This window comes from Vipera ursinii, assembly GCF_947247035.1.
Source record: "Vipera ursinii genome assembly, chromosome: 4".
Classification (NCBI taxonomy): Eukaryota; Metazoa; Chordata; class Lepidosauria; order Squamata; family Viperidae; genus Vipera; species Vipera ursinii.
This window is the reverse complement of record NC_139514.1, coordinates 91,184,959-91,202,096: the sequence shown is the minus strand read 5'-3', so window position 1 is coordinate 91,202,096 and position 17,138 is coordinate 91,184,959. Positions and strand designations below refer to the sequence as shown.

General features: G+C 39.8%; 1 protein-coding gene across 2 annotated transcripts in view; it reads right to left on the bottom strand.

The window, feature by feature from the left end:
• TUBGCP3 (tubulin gamma complex component 3) overlaps positions 1-16,604 on the bottom strand; it is a 77,011-nt gene extending 60,407 nt beyond the window's left edge. For both annotated transcript variants that reach the window (XM_083363108.1, XM_083363107.1), the window contains exons 1-3: positions 16,439-16,604; positions 5,268-5,375; positions 1,087-1,154 (exon numbers count right to left, since the gene is read on the bottom strand). In XM_083363108.1, coding sequence (XP_083219234.1) covers positions 1,087-1,154; positions 5,268-5,375; positions 16,439-16,514 — 252 coding nt within the window. In that variant the 5' untranslated portion in view covers positions 16,515-16,604. The remainder of the gene's footprint in view (positions 1-1,086; positions 1,155-5,267; positions 5,376-16,438) is intronic.
• Between the last annotated feature and the right edge of the window lie 534 nt (positions 16,605-17,138).

Below are 17,138 nucleotides of genomic sequence, written 5' to 3'. Positions count from 1 at the left end.
AACAAGATTTTGCAAAGCAGTGACATTACTACAAATGATGTACAGTGGTCCTTGGGCTACAAGCCTAATTGAGACTGCAGTTTCCCTTGTTAAGCAAACTGGTCATTAAGCAAAACATCATGTAACCATACCACCTAGTAGTAATGACAGTTTGGCCAGTCCTGATTGCAATCGTTAGGCAAGAACCACACAATCTTTAGGCAAGGATCTCATGCCACTCCTATCCTGCGTAAACTGCCATTGCTTCGAATCTCCCCACCAGCCTAACTCCCTCCCCTCCATCTCTGCCCTTTGACCACCCTGTGTTCTACCACCTAACCCTACCACTGCCCTGAGCGGACTTTCACTGTCCTCCTCCTCCTCCTGCTCCAGGATCCAGGTGTTAAACAAGGACACAGTCCCAGTGAATCCAGCAGGGCAGCAGAGCCTCATCTGCTAAAGGAAGCTCAATGGACCCATGGTCTGAGGGCTATTGTTGCTCGTGTCTACAGATCCTGTGTCTGCCCTGCCATCCTGCCTCTTCGGCCAGCTAAGTCCCATAACTCCTTCCTAAGTGGGCCCAGCTCTGCTGCACAGGAGTGGCATTCGCAACAAGAATAGGTGGCAGAGTACAGGGTGGCTCAAAGGGTAGACATTGGAGGGGGGAGAGATAGGCAAGTAGAGGAACTGAAGCAAAAGCAGTTTGTGCAAGGCCAGAGAACATGGGAGATTGCAACTGGTTGTAAATGTAGGATGGTTGCCAAGTGCCCAAATATTGAACATGTGACTGCTAGAGTGCTGCAACAGCCAGAACTTTGAGGACTGATCATAAATCTCATGCATTCAGCAATATCATTACTTTGAATGGTCACTGAACAAATGGACGTAACTCAAAGATTACCCATTTCTCTCTTGTCAAAGGGAGAAAAAGAGCCAAACTGGTCTTCACAAGGTTCCCATAGTGGTCTATATATGTTGTTCCGCAACAGCAAAAGGGAATGTGAACCCTTTTAGAAGGCAGGCTGCTTTACTGCTTCAAGAGGTGCTTCATTTTGCTAATGGTTTTCTAATTTTTTTGCACAGCCCAAGTAGAGTTCGTTCCTTTACCTGTGAGTAAAGTTTTCTGTAGAGCTCTGAAAATACAGCAGCATGTTCTTCTCTTCCTTGGCGCACAACTGTAATAGAGAAAGGCACTTTAGGGGCAGTATTGTGAAGCAAATCGTGTTTTACTCAGCGTTGATACAAGCTCTTTCAAGGCAAATGATATTGCTATTGGGTATTTTACTGCTATATAGATTTTGCTGGTTTATATTACAAGGTTGGCCTCCAACAATTCCTATTACATCATAATTTGTTTTTTTATCTAAACATTGTTCACATTTATGTTGCATTAAGAACCAAATGCATGCATCTATTCCTTCTTCATAAAGAACAACCTTTTACTTATTATTATATAAGTAATCTGTGCTAGAAAAAGGTTTTTCTGCATAAAGATGATTATCTCTTCACAAGAGCTGCCTCGCTTACATAAAAATGCAAAATAATGTGTAAATTAGTAGGAAAATACAAATCTTTGTTATACTTGATAGTACTTGCCTCTATTGCAGGGGTCCCCAAATGTGGGCCACAGCCCACTACTGGACCATGGTCCATTCAGAACCGGGCCCCGCCGGCGGTGGCTGAGCGAATTTGCCTATGCAGCCCCACTTGCACAAGTGGCAGGTGCTCATATGAATGAAGCTGAGCATGTGCACATGCTTGCCCCTCACACAAAACCATCCCTTCTTCCCACTCCGCGCCGGCCTCCAACCCAGAAACATTAAAGAAAGCTGCTCTATTGTATCCTCTGTGGTACTGATTTGAAGAAAACATGATATAAATTTCCAAAATGGAAATGCAAACATTGCTGTTTTGCCAAGATTAAGAGTCACACTCCTCCTAACTACAACACATTCATCTGACATTACTCAAGATAAATCCAAAAAATATATCCATGCCAGGGCTTAAAGTGAGAGAATGGTTCTAAGGTATACAATTGTGAATACTATATACCAGGGGTGTCAAACTCAATTTCATTGAGGGCCGCATCAGCATTGCGGTTGCCCTCAGGGGGCCGGGTGGGTATGGCCAGGGTGCGCGTGGCCTACTGGGTGGGCGTGGCTAGAGTGCGTAGGGCCTACTGGGTGGGCGTGGCCAGCTCTACATCGTTCGCATCAAGGGTGCCTATGGGGGCCTGGGCAGGAGTGGGACAGATCTGAGGGTCTCTGGCAGGAGGAGGGTCTCTGGGCTGGGGCCAAGGCAGAGGGGGCCGTTCCCTCACTCTTTCCAGGATGGCTTCGTGGGCCTCATGAAACCACTTCACGGGCCAGATCTGGCCCCTGGGCCTTGTGTTTGACATGTCTGCTATATACTCATGTAATATTTGGTTTTTCTTTTTGTGAAAACTGTTCATTTATCGACATGATTACAAGGATACTAGCTATATAAATCAAACACCATTTGATGTCATTCAAGAGTTATAGTTTGCAAATTATGTTTTAATAAACACCAGTCACATTTAGATGTAAATTTGATATATTAATAGACAGACTGATAGATAGATAGATAGATAGATAGATAGATAGATAGATAGATAGATAGATGATAGATAGATAGATAGATAGATAGATAGATAGATAGACAGACAGACAGACAGACAGACAGACAGTAACCCAAACATCAAGCAATTGTACACTGTCACCAATAAAACAATCTACACTTGGAACATGCATTTTTAAAAATTTCTATTAAATACTCTAGGTGGGCCAATATAAATTAAGGTCAGAAACATCTGCTGCAAAAATAAAAAGACAACATCTCAGTTATACATAAAATAATTGAGAAAATGGTATTTTAATTTAAACTATTCCACTTCTTCTGATTTATAAAATTAGCCTATGTTATAGTTTGTGTTCAGGATTCTACACAATGCATCTGGAAGATCAGATCATCCTCGCTTAAAGCCATAAGGTGGATGTCATAAGACAGCAAAGCTGTCAAAAAGGTAACATCTTCCCCTTAAGTTTCTTGTCTTGTCCATGGAAGGACGGAAGAAATGAAGGGGCAAATCCTCACTTCCTGCTGCAAAGAGAAAACTGTCCAACCTGCTCTTTATACAGCATTTTTCTATACATATTTGCAATTAAAAATGGCTCGCCTTATTGTTCTGCAGAGAAAACAGCAGACTGTGTAGGATGAAATAGGATCATTGCTCTCTGCCTCACTTCCCACAATCAGAAGTGCATAATAGCCAAAAGCTACCCTTCCAAAGTGCTTGTATTTTGGCAACCAAATAACAGGATGACCACAGCAGAAAAATTCCTGCCTCGGCAATCTATAAAGGAAATGGGAACTTTCACGAGATAGAGAAAGAGAAAGAGGAGAAAGAGAAAGAAAAGAAGAACAAGGAGAAAGAAAAGGTGAAAGAAAGAAAAATCTACATTTGAGATCTTAAAGATCTGATTAAAGATACTGGTCAAGATACCTTAGAATTATGTTATTTTCTTAAAGGGGAGTCAGGGAGGAAGGATAACTGCTCACAAAACAACTAGTCAAATTATGACCACTTGTTCAGCAACTGTTCAAGATTACGATGCTGCTGAATGAGGATAACGTATGACCAGTTCGTGAAGTTGCAGCTGTGGAAGTGACCCTGCAGTTATGTGATCATGCAATTACAATGTTGCTGCGAGCTGAGGTCACATGATTGCCATTTGTGACCTTCCTTGATGGCTTCACACAATCAAAGTCAATGGGGAAGCCAGGAAGGAATGTTGCAGTTGCTCCTGTAAATCAATCCTATCACTTTTTCTCCTGAGGAGCTATGTACTATGGAGTACAAGATCCTAGAGTACGGATCTTGTACTCTATAGTACACTCACCCACCTGACCTCCCACCGACCCTCTCACACTCATCCTCTCTGGTGCCCACTTGCATCTTTTGCTAGTCTGCCAGTGGCCTTCACTGTTTCACCTGCACCTTCACTGACCTGACTATGTTCTTCATTGCCCACCCACACAAGGCCCTCACTGTGCCCCTTGCTGACCCACCCCACAAGGCCCTCACTATGCCACTTGCTGGCCCACTCACACAAGGCCCTCACTGGTCTGCATGCACTCCCTACCACCCCCCACAACCCCAAGCTCCTTACTCCCACCTCTTAACTATTGCATGGTGCTGGGATTAAGATGCTTGCTAGGATTGTCATCACTAAGCAATGTGGTAACTTGATATTGTACTTTACAACATTATCACTTAATTGCAGTAGGCCCAGTCCCAATTGCTATTTAACCTATATATATATGCCAAGCCATTAAAAAGCTTAAAAAATAAAAGAATGGGCAAAAACTCAGATTTAGAATTCACCCATACTAGACTCCACTAAAGTCTATAAGTTTGTCTAATAGTTATCTAAAAGTTTGGCTAAAAGTTTGTAATTTCTTTTAATTGTTGCTAGACACCTGGAGTGACTGAGTTGGGTGGCATACAAATTTATTTTGTTGTTATTGTTGCTAGTTTAAGTCTACTCTAAATTCCCTCAAGTTCAGCTGGGCTTACTTTAAACAAGCCTCTTAATACTTATTATCCCCTTACTCATTATTTAGAGTTGCTTTAAGTTAGAATCTCTTCTGAGGACCCAGATTGTTGGGGGCAATAAGCTGACTGTAAAAATGCCGCTGGGGGGGGGGGAAAGCCCTAATAAGCAGGCATATACATAGAATGAAGGCTATTGCTAAGCACATTGGTTTGTGCTTCTTAGATTGTAAGCCGCCCTGAGTCTTTGGAGAAGGGCGGGATATAAATGGGATTTTAAAAAAACAACTATCTGAGCCAGACAATGCACCTGATGCCCTCAGAGGTTGATATTAGCCATGATGGGAACAGCAAAGGAAGCATAGAATTTTGAGACTTATCAAGAGTGCATCAAATATAGAACCTTGCTACAATTGTCATTTCATATTTTCTTCACTACAGTAGTTATAAGTGATATTAAAAAGAATTGAAAAAGTGCATAAAGCCATTTGTTCTGCATTATATTTTCTCTGTATTAATTTCAGCTAACAGTGATACATTTAAATTCATATGAACATATACTAAATTTTAGTTAGGCTTTATAAAAATTACTGGAATAATAATGCAGCACTGATAAGTAGAAAAGTGAATCTAATCAAGTACAATTTAATAGCAGTATGAACTGTATAAAAATAAATCTAAATACCATTAAAAAGCAAATTCAAAATAAACTTACATTCTTTTTTAATTTTTTCTGCCACAAGAAATTCATCTCTCTCAACTGTAGGGGCAAAGTTACTTCCAATGACTCGCACTGCATACTGAAACTGCTGAGCTACATCAGCTGAAATGAAATCAGAGTTAGATTGCAAATATTTCATTCTATTTGTTTATTTAATCATAATGTATCCTATCTTTCTCTCAAAGAGTTCATGAAAAGGCACATTTTTTCCACCCATATTATCTTCCAAAAAATCTTTGAACTTAGGACAAATTGATAATGAACAACTCAATGTTGTCCAAAAATATTCATCACTGAATAGAGATTATTCAAGACTTGGAAACCATAACATCACATATATTAGTAAACTGATAAGAAATAATAACAACAACAATAATAATAATAATTGGAAGGGACCTTCGAGGTCATCTAGTCTAACCTCCTGCTCAGGCAGGAAACCCTATACCATTTCAGACAAATGGCTGTCCAATCTCTTCTTTAAAACTTCCAGTGTTGGAGCATTCACAACATCTGGAGGCAGGTTGTTCCACTGGTTAATTGTTCTGTCAGGAAATTTCTCCTTAAAAACAAAGCCTTCATAATACAGCAGCATGAATGGATCAAGTGTGGTCTTATAAAATCAAGATCTTTGATCCAAATCAACAATTCTCAAAGTATTGTCTGGGGATTTTTTCAGGCGGTCTATGAAGTCAAATCAATATTTTTAAATTTCTTGGTTTTAACTTCTAATGTAATAAATATTTATAGATGTAACTCACATTAACCAAAGCTCTCTGGGGTCCTCAATCATTTTTAAGCAAATAACGTAGTCCTAAGACCAAAATATTTAAGAACCACTGATCTAAATCATTTTGGAAGCAATCATCACAAACCCAAGAAAGATACATTGCATTTCCTCAATTAAACCTAAGGCTTTAGAAGCTTCTAATCTATTAAAAAACATTTCAATTATATATTGCCTGTAGCTGAAGCAGATGACACAGATTGAAACATAAATTTTATTTATTTATAAGACAATTAATGTAATACCATTCACAACAGGGCCAGGTTAAGTAATTAAACAAAGCAACCCAACTCTAAAAAGCTAGATGGTATTTTTTACATAGCTTGTCAAGGGAGAACATCTATTTGTTCAACTCAAAAATCAACTAGGTTAGCAAAATTCTTAAAACAATGAATCAAAAATTACAATGGGGTTTCCAGGTGTTTGATTCAAGCAGCCAGGTTTTTTCACACATTTTTCAGTTGTTTCCTTTCAATTTCAGTTGATTCCTCTCTCCTTAATAAACAAAACATGTATACACAACCTTGTAAAAATAGGGGGCACTGACTCACACCCCCAATCAACTGAAGGCTGCACATGATGCCACATGGAGAGATGTGATGTCATTAGAAGAAAGCCATTTTTTAAACAAAATTTGGGGGTTGAGATTTTTATGGATGGAAAGTCCCAATAATGATTTTTAGAGATGTGATAGGATGATGGTTTAATAGTGGTAATTTAGAATAGTTTGCTTCATAGACTTCTATTTCCATCTTTATTTTGAAGAGAGGGAGCAATCTGTGCCTTGTAGCAATTTTCCCATTAATTTTTTTGTTACAATCACACAGCTTAGGAGGAAATCAGGACCTGGGGACAACAACATACTACTTAAAGGCCACAAGTTGCCTCCTCCTGATTGAAAAAAAACAGGGGGGAAAATACCAAGCATGGAGCTGTGCTTAAGGCATTAATGGGAGTTTCAGTTTCAGTTTAAAATCATAACTTCCAATAGCAATTCCAATCTAGGTCAAAACAAGCTTGCATTTCAAAGCATTCACACTTCAAATAATGTCTTGATTTTGCAGTACCGCTCACTTGAATCTTTACAATTAAACAATATATTATTGCTTCTAAAGCTGACTTCTCAGGTCAAAAGCTGATGGAAACAAGAAAACCAGAAAGCTAGATTTAAACAGCTGTATATGCTGGAGCAGCATTTAAATCCAATTTTGGATAATTCTAAATGGAGGCACAACATGTATTGTGTTTTCACCACCAAATATATCACTCAGTTTTTCCAACCCCTTGCTTAGCCCTTCAGTCACCAGATATTGTGGGGTGGAGGGTAATCAGTACCGATTAGCCAATGGCAGCTTTAGTAATCATCAGTATAAAAATGCACTCACACACACTTTAGATAACATTCATGTTATTCTATGTACAAACATCTGTAGTCTGTAAACATTACGGAACAGCAAAAGAAAAACAGTGGGGGGGTTATGTTACCTCTTTCCTCAAAGTGATTGAGACGTAACTTGTGAAAGCCATCATGGTTGATGTCATATGGGTATGTAAATCAAAACCAAACCATATTATGGCTTAATATATTGTATTGTCAATGTCTGATAAGACTGTCTGCCATTGCCTTCCATTGCTCGTGGAACCCAATAATCAGTTCTTTATTCTACCCCTAAATTCACTATGAACATTAAAGAAACCTTTAATTCTGTGTCTTTAAAAGGACGGATGGGGGTGGGGGGTGGGGGGTGGCAGGAAACTAATAAAACATTGTAAAAATGCAAAAGTGGAGCCTGCATACAATAATTATTCCTTCAGTATTCAGCATTCTATACTCACTGAAAATTGAGTAATCATCAGAACCTTGGTCCTAATGTGCTTATTGTTTTCTTATTTGTTTTGATAAACTTAGAAAAGATAAAATGGTAGCAAATTTCAGTGATAAAAGTGCCAAGCCACAGATCTGAAGGGAGAAAAGAATATCCAAGCATTTAAAAAAAAAGCCTAATGTGATCTTTGAGATGCATTCCTTTCACCATCTGACCTTTAATTCTTTGTTTTTATTAGAGACTTCATTTCATATTTGGCAAAACTCGATCAGCAAAATGAAGAGTGCCAAATGCAATGGGGTAAGTGCCAAATGATTTTTCCAAAAGCAGAAGGAAGGAGCTGATATCTTGAAAAATAAGCTTTCATCTTGCAGATCCTAATGGACTTCACAAGCTGGCACAAACCAATATATAGAAAAGATAGCAAAATTAACATCTATTTTGCATGTTCTTCTCTATTTGTTACCTTAATTTTCAAAACACTGGGGCTTAACTATGTCCCAGTAACAAAAATTAAACAGTAATCTAATCATATTAACATTCACTATAACTATAATTAAAATAGAAGAGAAACACCCTCAACTACCCCTTAACTTTTATTTCCCAAAAATCTCTTATTTAAATGAATTAATTGCATCTCATGAATATACAACATAGCAATGTGAGAATATATATTTTAGAGTTAGTAAGAAAGCCATTTAGAATACGCCCAAAAATACATATACGCCAGTTCAAAGATTCAGAAACCTCACTTTAGGAATGAAAAAAATACAAAAACTTAAGAGAATGAGAATAATTTTAAGATTAGGTATGTCTTTGTCTGACTATCCTGGCAGAACCTCTTAATGAACACATTTACAGAACATTCTCAAAAATTAAGGATATTATTATATGCTATTCTGATCTCAAAGTGCCTACAGCAAAAAGCATACATTATCAATTTGATGAAAGCATAATCCTAACACATTTTTTAGCAATTTAAATCATGTGTTTTTATATTAATTGCTATAAAACCATGTTTCCCTAATGATTAGTGGTGATTGTTCTTTACCATCTATTATGCAATATATATTTCCTTCTTTTCATTAATGTATTAGAGGAATTTACACTCCATTATTTAATATATATATATTTCAAAGCCTAGAAGGGGTTCTCAGCAAATCCTCTGAGAAATTGGAAAGGAAATAGTATAGAGACTAGTATATAAAGTTAGGGACGCGGTGGCTCAGTGGGTTAGGACGCTGAGCTTGTCGATCAGAAGGTTGGCAGTTTAGCAGGTCGAATCCCGAGTGCTGCGTAACAGAGTGAGCGCCTGTTACTTGTCCCAGCTTCTGCCAACCTAGCAGTTCGAAAGCACGTAAAAATGCAAGTAGAAAGATAGGGACCACTACAGTGGGAAGGTAACAGCGTTCCGTGTGCCTTTGGCGTCTAGTCATGCTGGCCACGTGACCACGGAGATGTCCTCGGACAAGCGCTGGCTCTTCGGCTTTCAAACGGAGATGAGCACCGGCCCCTAGAGTTGGAAACGACTAGCACGCATGTGCGGGGGAACCTTTACCTTTACCTTTTTATATAAAGTTAAAATGGAAAAGAATCCCCAGAATAAAATATTCTAAGTGTTGTAGCTGTAAAAATATGAAAATATGTAATTAAATTAAATATGTGGTCACTATGTTGACAAAGACTTGATGGAGCAAATGAAAAAATTATTAAAACATTTAGCTGAATGTTTTTTCCATTAACAAGGAATTAGTAATAAACAAGTATTTGAGGTCAGAAGTAAATTTAAAAAAAATAGAAAAATCTGAGCTCTTGAATTCAATGACTTGGGATTTCAGGCATAAGTGCTCTTGAAAAGAAAGATGAGATACTTCATTTTGTGCAAAAATTCATTTTGCCATTTCTGGCAACAGTTTGCTTGAGATTGTATTATTTCCCCTATTTTGATGTGCTTTAAACCTCTGGTTAGATGGCAGAGGACAGGAAGGCCTGGAGGAATGTTGTCCATGGGGTCGCGATGGGTCAGACACGACTTCGCAACTAACAACAACAGACCTCTGGTTACTGACCTCAAACTTCCAATTAAGATGAACATTGCATCTTCCCCACGGACTTCCATTCTTTCACCCTCGTTCCTCACTTTTATCAATGTTTCTACTACCAAAATAATTTTTAATTGCATCTCCCTTCCTGCTCATATTTCAAAATCTATACACAGCTTTTTCTGCTCTGCTTTTGGGTCTAAATATAACCTTGTATCTTCACAATCTTCACTTTCCAACCCTTGCCCCCTTTCATTCCTTCAAAAGATAATCCCCTTTGGCATTCTGCAAAATTCTAGCTACACAAATGTTGTTACAATAATTAAAAATTACAAAAGAGAAATAATTTTATTATTATTTAATGAGAACATCCTCACATGCAATTCATAATATGGATGCAACCATCATATTTTGCAGTTTCCTCTTGGTGTTGCAAAAACTGCAATTAGCAAACTATATACTGCAGCACAAATATAAACCAAAGCATGTTCCTTGAGAGTTGTGTTTTCTCATCTGACTAAAATATATAGTCTCCTCCAGTTTGACTTGCTTCTTGCCTATTCATATATGCACCTACTTCAGCAGTAGGATATCGGACTCAAGTTTTGTATTTCAGTCTTGCTGTACAGAATCAAACTAGGATTTCAATGAAACACATTTTGGCAGCATATCTCACCCTTGAAAATATCATTATCTCCAGGTCTCAATTAAATTTGAATGTCTGCACAGTTTGAGGCAACTTTGAGTGTTTCCATTCCTCTCTAGATGGGTACATCTTCTAGTCCAGGGCTTTCCAACCAGTGGTACGGGTACCACCTGTGGTACATTGGCACCTGGCAGGTGGTACGCAACCATCCTAGAAAAGTAGTGGGGGAGGGGAATGAGCTGAACCAGTGGCATCACTGCACAAGCCTGAGCAAGAGACGGCTGGAGCTTCAGGGCTGTCAGGGCTCTGCGGAAGCGCCAGGATCAACACGGCTTTCCAGCTGATTGGTGCTTCTTTGGGGCTGTCAGGGCTCAGTGGAAGCACCAGGATCAGCACCAGGCTCCAACTGCAGCTCAGTGCTGATCCTTGCGCTTCAGAGCCCAGAAAAAATGCCGATCAGCTGGAATGTTGCAGCATCTCCAAGGTCTTGTGATTTACATTCAGATGCTTGGCAACTGATTCATATTTATGACGGTCACAATGTCCCAGGGTCATGTGAAGTGACCAAAATCTGCTGCAACCACCCAGCAGAGGGGGCATTTTTTTCAGTGCCATTGTAACTTCGAACAGTCACTAAATGAACTGTTGTAGGTCGAGGACTACCTGTACTTCATCACTTTTTTCCCTTTTTTCATCAAGTTTTTGACACCTTGCTAGGCAACTGGTGGTACTTGGATGTTGCCATATCCTAAAAGTGGTACAATGGGTGAAAAGGTTGAAAAGCCCTGTGCTCTATAATGGAATTTTAGAAAACTAGGTCCTTTCTCTTCATCCTTTTTAACATCTATATAATGCCATCAGCAGAGGACCATTGTTGATTTGGGATAAGAAATTATCAATACACTGATGTGCTTTTCTACCCGGTTCCAATTGGGGATGCAGTAAAAGTCCTAACTTTGTATTTGCAGGCAACCAGAGTGTGGATAGAGAGGAACAGGCACATGTTCAAGATTCTGTTACTATAACCTTTTAAAAAAGGTAGTACATTAGTATGCATGCCTTTTGGTCTCCTAGTCTGGTTACTTGGAAGAGTTAACATCAATCTTGCAAGTCTCAATGACCTGAATTGCCCCCCACCTCAATTTTTGTGAGAATTAGGGAAGAGTTTCAGTTACTTGGGTTGAGTTCTGCCTGGACTGAGATTTCTTTTAGCTGACTGTTGTCTTGATTATATTTTTTCTCAATGTTTCTTTCTTCCCATTTCAGGAACCCACATTGTGGCCTCTAATCTTCCAAACTGTCTTCTCTACATTACATAATATTTGCAACAGAAAAAGAAGAAATCTACTTATTTATCAGCAACATTTGTAAGAGAATCGGCTCTAGGCACCTCATGATCTAGGTTTTTAGAGGGTGTTTGGGGAGTTTTCTAATGATCTGACAGGCTTTTGTTCCTAGAAGCCAACTAGTAGTTGGCTTCTAGGAACAGAAGGCAATCTGGGCTCACTGACAAAATTGCCCCTGAGCAGTTTATTTCCATGCACCAAGCCTGGGGCATGGATAAGGATCAGAAGCCAAAACTGATCTAGAATAACTTCAGACCTATGCCATAATGATAAGTAAAGGAAACTAACATTAATTCTCTCATATAGCTCATCAGGCTGTCAGCCAGCAGCTTTCTTTAGGGTGGTAAATTCCTGCTCATCACTTTCTGGAGCAGGAGAACCTGTCTACAGTGTTTCTGCTTATGAACTTGAAAAGCATTTTTTCTTTATAATGGCTGTTTTATTATATTTTGATATGTTGATGTAAGGCACAGTTAAGGTGGTGTGCATAACACAAACCATTAAAATACATCATCATACAATATATACAACATCATTATACATTTAAATTAAATGCAGGTAGTCCGCAGCTTACAACCACAACTGGGACCGGAATCTCAGTCATTGAGCAAAGTTGTCATTAAGCAAGGTGCTCATATGACCACTTTGCTCAACAACAGCAATCCCAGCTCTCCTAATTGTGGTTGTTAAGTGATGGTGTGGGTCATTAAAAGGATGGATAGGTGCCTCAAGGGTGGAGGAGGCCCTGGAGGCCTCAGCCAGCTATGGTGACCAGCAACAAATGTAAAATGTTCCACTTACTTTTTCTACCTAGTTGATGCAAGGCACAGTCTTCCTACAGTGGTCACCTTGCACTATTCTGCCCATTGGTGTCATTTTCTTGAGGCCTCCTAGCATCTTAAGCTCCATTTCTGCACCCCACTGGAGTTCAGCTTCCTTTCCTGCATGGAAAGGAACTCCTCCAGTGGGAACAGAAACAAAGCTTAAATTGTGAAGCTCTAAGATGCCTTTCTGCTCCCCACCAAAAGAATTCCCTTCCTTGCATGGAGCACAGCTGAAAACCCTTTTCAGGCATGCAGGGGGAAAAAAACTTAAACCATTAATATCTAAACTATCTAAGCCAGGGGTAGGCAACCTGGGCTCTTTTATGACTCATGGATTTCAACTCCCAGAATTCCTGAGTCAGGTGACTCAGGAATTCTGGGAGTTGAAGTCCATGAGTCATAAAAGAGCCCAGGTTGCCTACCCCTGATCTAAGCTTTGTTTCTGCACCCCACAGAAGGAAACTCCTCCAATGGGATGCAGAAACAAAGCTTAAACATGAAGATGTAAGTCCATTTCTACACCCCACGAGAGATCTCACATCCTTCTGTGGGGTACAGAAAAGAAGCCTAGATCTTCATGAGTTTAGTTACCTCCCAAATGAGGGGTTCTCTTCCATGCACAGAGGAGAACTCACCTCCTTCTGCAGGGGGGAGGGGGGATTTAGAAAAGAAGCTTAAATCATGATTTAAGTTTCATTTCTGTATACTATAGAAGAATATTAGCTCCCTCAGCTGGCAGCTCATTCAACCAGTCTCCAGAGACAAGAGGCTTTCAGCAAGCAGCAGTGGCAGCTTGCAACCTTCCCTGCCAGCTCACATTGACTTTCTGAGGAAGCTGACAGAGAAGATTGCAAATGGTGATCACATGATTACAGGTAACTTGTAATCGGTTGTAAATACAAAGATTGCCAAGCACCCGAAATGCAAATGTGTAACTGTGGGGAGGGCAGTGTGACACTTTACTATGACCAGAAGTGCTTTCCGAATCCATCATAACTACAAATAGCCACTAACCAACCAGTCGTATGTTGAAGACTATTTGAGCTGCTTATAATGGATCTTAAAGGCTAAAGGCCTACTGAAGCAACAAACAAATTAGTGCCTTCCAAAACAATTTAAGGGTTAGAGCCAGACATACTTTCACAATTTCCTACAATATGGACATCTTTGGCTCTTAGTCCATATTCCTTTTACCTCCAGCTGGACAGCTACCCAGCTGCCTGAGAACACCATTTTACCTGAAGAAAAGTAATCATTAATCTATTTAAAGATTAATCTATTTAAAGATCCCAGACTTTCAAGCAAGTTTTGAAATATGTAGAAAACAATCCCTATAAAAAGAAGCTTCAGGAAATTAAGTAGAACATTCTTTCCAAAAGGTCATGGCCCAATGATAAGCACCACCCTTACCAGGACTAGCTTCTGGCATGTCTTATTCAATAGCATCAAAATGCAATAGAACGTAACTATTCAGATTTAAAAAACAATTTAAAAAAATAATTTATCCCACAGCTCTCAATATGATCCCTGATCTTTGTGCCAAGCATATACCAATTCCACTACATACATGAATTGCACAGCAGGTTAGAAAATCTGCATTGGCCTGCAAAATTTAACTTGCCTTCACTTTTGAAAATGAAGAGTGATTTATAATGAGAGTTACAACTCATGCAATACAACAAAAGATGGCAAGGTAAAGTACATTGATCAGAAATCTTTTTTTTTATATATGGATATAAGCAATCTCAGCTACAGAAGTCTGGCAATGAGGGAGCTAAGAGGACAGATAAGATCTACAACTATCAGAGAGATTTTTATGGCAAGCCTTAAGATCAAAGCTATGCTTACTGCTCAGCAAAAAAAAGGCTAATATAAGGTTTTTCATAAGAGTTTTCAGAAGGTCTAAGCATTGGGGTTGGGGACTCTCCCACTCTGCCACCAGTTTGCATGATCCAGAGTGAATACTCCTGAAATTGCTTTTATCATCATTTTCCCATTTCAGTTGGGAACTTAGAAATAAGGCTGAAAGAAGAGAAACCCTTTTTCTTTTCAGTTAACTGATACGATCCCATCTGAGGTATATTACTAGATTACAAGTTCCAAGACACAACTGGCATGAAAAATGTTTGTTGAATAATTCTGATCACAACAAAAGTTTTGGACCAAAACCTTCTCTCAAGACGAAAGTTATTCATGGATGAACTTAACTAAATGTCCTTTCTGGGTTTCCTTAGATAAAAGCATACTCTCATTATACATGTGCAGTTGAATTTAAAAGTCTTCTTTATTAAGCCAGTATCAAGTACATGTATTGTTTAATGGTTAGTCTGGAATAAGGGCTTTAAACATTTGTGACATTTCTTCTCCAAAAACTATAGGCCACAGTTTGCCATATTTTGATCTGGACTTCCACCTTAAAATCTAATGGACTGATTTCTGGCAAATAGTCTGGCAGAGGTTTTTCATGTGCCCAGTTTGACACAAAGATTATGTGAGAGTTAGTGTGGGTATGCCTTTTGGCCTACATTGTCTATTAGGGCATTTCTCATGACATGCCAGTTGCCTTTTGGTATCTTTGATAGAGTTATCCCCCCAAAAGTGGCTATGGATAATCCTGGAACTTCAGTTCACTTACTTCTAAATCCATCTTGAGCATCTGATATGTTTGTGGCAGCTTTGGCAACTGTTGTAGGGATTCCTCTACTAACTAAAGTCTTTAGAGAAAGTAATGAAGTTCCTGAAGATCTTCAAATGTTTGTTTTTATATCTTTTTATCCATCTTTTACGAAAGTGATGGGGATCACAAGGCTTTATGCGTGCTGCTCCTTAGTTCTAGCTAGATTCTTGACACCAGGAGTATTTGGAATCCCAAGACCCCATCCTTTTAATTTATCTATGTATATTATCTACTTTTGCATTGTATATATATCTCGCTATCCTTTGATTTACCTGCATTCAGTTAAGTAACACACCCGTGCCTACGGAATCATGTCTGAACATATATGAAAGTAGTAAACAATCATATGTATTTAACCTCTTGTAATAGTCTACAAGAAACTGGGCCCTGCAGAATCTTTTGCTGCTTGCTACTGGTATCAACATTTCAACAACAGTTCATTGGCCTAATAACTAAGAACATTTTTCAAAAAATTATTTTAATAATTTCAATGAGAGCTAATTGACACATATAAATCTTGGTTACCGTACAGGTCAATTATGTTTGTATGCAGTTTTACAACCAGCACACTATTTGCCTTCCACACCTGCTCCTTCTGGCTTCTCTTATTCCTTTAAGAAATTTAAACTAGAACTAAACACGATTCCCAGGACTATAATCCCTGGACCGGGGATGATTAGTTTCAGATCTGAGAGGCATAACTGAATAGCCGTTTAAATTCGTGCTCCCACCGAACCGTTGCTTCAGTTCGTCCGGATGGGAGGGGAGGAGTAACAAGAGTGCATAAGGTAGTCGCGCTACTCTCGTCCCTGCCGAGGGATTGCACGTGAATCAGCCTGCTCGCCCACCCCACCCGCCGTCCGCTTCGTCTGTATTCTGCAACATCATCACCACCCTCCTCCTCGTTATTGAGAAGGGGAGCCGGAAAGCCCGGCTGCTCCGAGTGGCCCTTTCAGCTACAAATTATTCTCTTCCTGCCACAGAGCAACCCTCTGGGGGGAAGGTGAGCCAGACAGTTACCTTCGCCCTTGCCCAGGATGCGGCAGCAGAGATTCTGCAGCAGAACGTTGGGGGACTTCTGGTCCGGGCTCGCCATCCTCGCTCGCGGAGGGGGGGACGGGGGCGGGGAGAGAGCCCTCTTTCCTCCCTCTTCGCGGGGCCACTCCCCGAGCCGCCCAACCCGGTGTTTGACTGGCCCGTGCCTTAGGGCGCCATTTTAATCAAATCCGTCGAAAGGACAAGCAGAAGAAAAGAAAAGAAACGGTTTTCAAACGCAAACCCCCATAATGCCCCGCAGTCCGGACGGCGCAACACTGAACACTTTCCGTCGGGCAACAATCTTTTCACAACGAAGAGGTTCCGGGGACGGAACGGATACCTCCCGAAAACCCTCAAAGGAGGAATTTCATTTTGCGGGCTTTTTTTCCTTCACATAATTGGCCCGATTTGTCGGACCGCACTCGGTTACATCATCTCATGACATCATCTTTTAAAAAAATGATTGGATTTTGGTTGCGTCTCTTCGCGTTAATAACAATCTTTCATTTTGAGGGGCATTTCTTATTCATGAAATTTCAAGTTGTTCACTGACCCCCTTGGAAATTATTTAATATTGTTTTAACTAATAGCAATAGCACTTAGACTTACATACCGCTTCACAGTGCTTTCCAGCCCTCTCTAAGCGGTTTACAGAGTCATATTGCCCCCAACAATCTGGGTC